Source organism: Microtus ochrogaster, chromosome 2, assembly GCF_000317375.1.
Source record: "Microtus ochrogaster isolate Prairie Vole_2 chromosome 2, MicOch1.0, whole genome shotgun sequence".
Taxonomy (NCBI): Eukaryota; Metazoa; Chordata; class Mammalia; order Rodentia; family Cricetidae; genus Microtus; species Microtus ochrogaster.
In genome coordinates this window covers 96,433,448-96,435,709 of record NC_022010.1, presented here as the reverse complement: position 1 = coordinate 96,435,709, position 2,262 = coordinate 96,433,448, and the positions used below count along the sequence as shown (strand labels likewise).

The following is a 2,262-nucleotide window of genomic DNA, read 5'->3' as shown; positions in this document are numbered from 1 at the left end:
TTGGCAGCTAAGCACATTCAATAGTTTAAAGAACGTGAAAGAGACTCTTCTTGCCAGTAGGCAGTGCAATAATTAGTAGTTTTTAAGTAGCTATAATTAAAGAAAAATGATGCTAAAGGAGGGAATACATATAAAAAGATCATGTGTTCTTCTTAGGGTATATAAGCTTGACCCACACACTTGTGTTCAAGATCTCACCTTGAACTTCATACCAAACTCTTCATCTCTGACACCATGAGTTACTACAACAGCTATTACGGAGGCCTGGGCTATGGCTATGGAGGCTTTGGGCGCCTGGGCTATGGCTATGGCTGTGGAAGTGGCAGTTACCATAGACTGGGCTCTGGCTATGGCTTTGGTGGCTATGGGTATGGCTCTGGCTTTGGAAGTTATGGCTATGGCTACAGCCGCCCACTTTACTATGGAGGTTATGGGTTCTCCACCTTCTATTGAAAGACTGACTTGGAAAACCAACAGCTGAGACCATGAGAAGATTAACCAAATCAATGAAGTATTGGACCAATATCACTTTGGACTAAGTCAAGAAAATCTGAAGAGTTCAAGGTTTTAAGAAGGCTAATTATCTAACCATGCTTATAGAGATTCCCTGCTTTAATACGTATAGAAGATTCTGGTTTAGTTTGCAATAAATTATTCTACTGGAAATCAGCACATGTGGTATTTATTTAATCATTTGTTCATGGAAATGCTGTCTTTGGCTCTTGTTTTATGTTTTGTTTATTGAGTATTTTCAAAATAAGTTATTTCACGTCAAAATAGATCTATCTACCAATAAAACCAATCAAGGCATTTGAGATGACAATGATTTTCTGACTTTGCATATTCAAGCCTTTTTGTAACACACACATACACACACACACACACACACTATATATATATACCTAGTTTGTTATAGGAGGCTGTTTGTTTGCTCCCAGTTGCTCATCCCTAAAATAACCACACAGAAACTGTATTATTGAAACCACTGCTTGGCCTATTAGCTCTAGCTTCTTCTTGGCTAGCTCTCATATCAAGAATTTAAACCATTTTTATTTTCTGTGTATCACCATGTACTGTGGCCTACAGGCAAAGTTTCAACATGTTTGTCTCCAGTGGCAGCTCCATTTCTTTCTCCCAGCATTCAGTTTAGTTTTCCTTGCCTACCTCTATTCTGCCCTGCACAGGCCCTAGACAGTCCTTTATTAACCAATGGTATTCACATCATACAGAAGGGAATACCACATCATCAGTTTCATTTGGTATGAATTAAAATGAGTAGTAAGTAATGTTGTCAGACTTTCTTATTAATCACAGTAATAGAATCCTTAACCCAAATGATTTCTTTACCCAGCTATGGTGATCATCTTTGAGTCCTTGCTTTCAAAGTGTGCTGCTTTACTGGACTCCATCAGAGTAATGACACCTAGTTACTCTATCGGAGGCTTATGGTATTGGGTGGGAAATAATAACAGATTTTATTTTTCTAGTTATTAGTAGTATTTTTCCATAATATTGATAGGGACAAACTATAATAATAATAAAGAGTGATCAGTACAACATCTTGGTGAATGTATTAGACACAGTACAAGGCAAAATTATTGTAATATTAGATATTTATTTATTACTTCTGTGGATGCATACAGGAATAAACAGCAGGATTCAGAATATCTTATTTTCTGGGGGATGGATATGCTTATCTTATGGACAACACATCACAATAAGTTATCAGACTCCAAACAGGTAAATAACTGCCAAATCCAAGAAAGTAAAATGTGACATTCAAAAACGTACTTGATTTATTTGTAAGTTTTTGGCTTCAGCTTGAATTAATAAGGATAAAATATTCAAATTACTGGGATATTTTCCATCTGGAGAAAACGGCTAAAATGAAAAATGTAGAAAATACTAATGTTTAATGTTATTAAAAATTCCTGCATGTGTTGGGTATATATGTGTGCGTGCGCGCGTGCGCACGCACGCACGCACACACACACACACACACACACACGCAGGTGAGAGGCTGTATGGAAGACATAGAACACAAATATGTAACCTATAATGATGTATAACAATGTTCAAAAACATCAGATATCCTCTGACACAAATTTTAAAAATAGTCTGGTATTTCACAGATAATGGATACCTTCACAGATAACAGAAGTGGAATTTAAAGTTACGAAAATTTCCTCTACATGCAAAGACAGAGAGGCAAGGTCACTTATGTTTAAACTTGACCTTGAGGCCAACTGTGAGTCAAGACAA

The 2,262-nt window shown here is 36.6% G+C and overlaps 1 protein-coding gene across 1 annotated transcript; it reads left to right on the top strand.

Annotated features, from left to right (window-relative positions):
- The first annotated feature begins 234 nt into the window (after positions 1-234).
- Positions 235-453, top strand: LOC113457101 (keratin-associated protein 19-3-like). Its single transcript, XM_026783602.1, has one exon. The coding sequence runs from the start codon at positions 235-237 to the stop codon at positions 451-453; it is 219 nt and encodes a 72-aa protein (XP_026639403.1).
- Positions 454-2,262: the final 1,809 nt, after the last annotated feature.

Coding starts and splice junctions, on each gene's coding strand:
- LOC113457101 (XM_026783602.1), top strand. CDS start 235: ATGAGTTACTACAACAGCTATTACGGAGGCCTGGGCTATGGCTATGGA.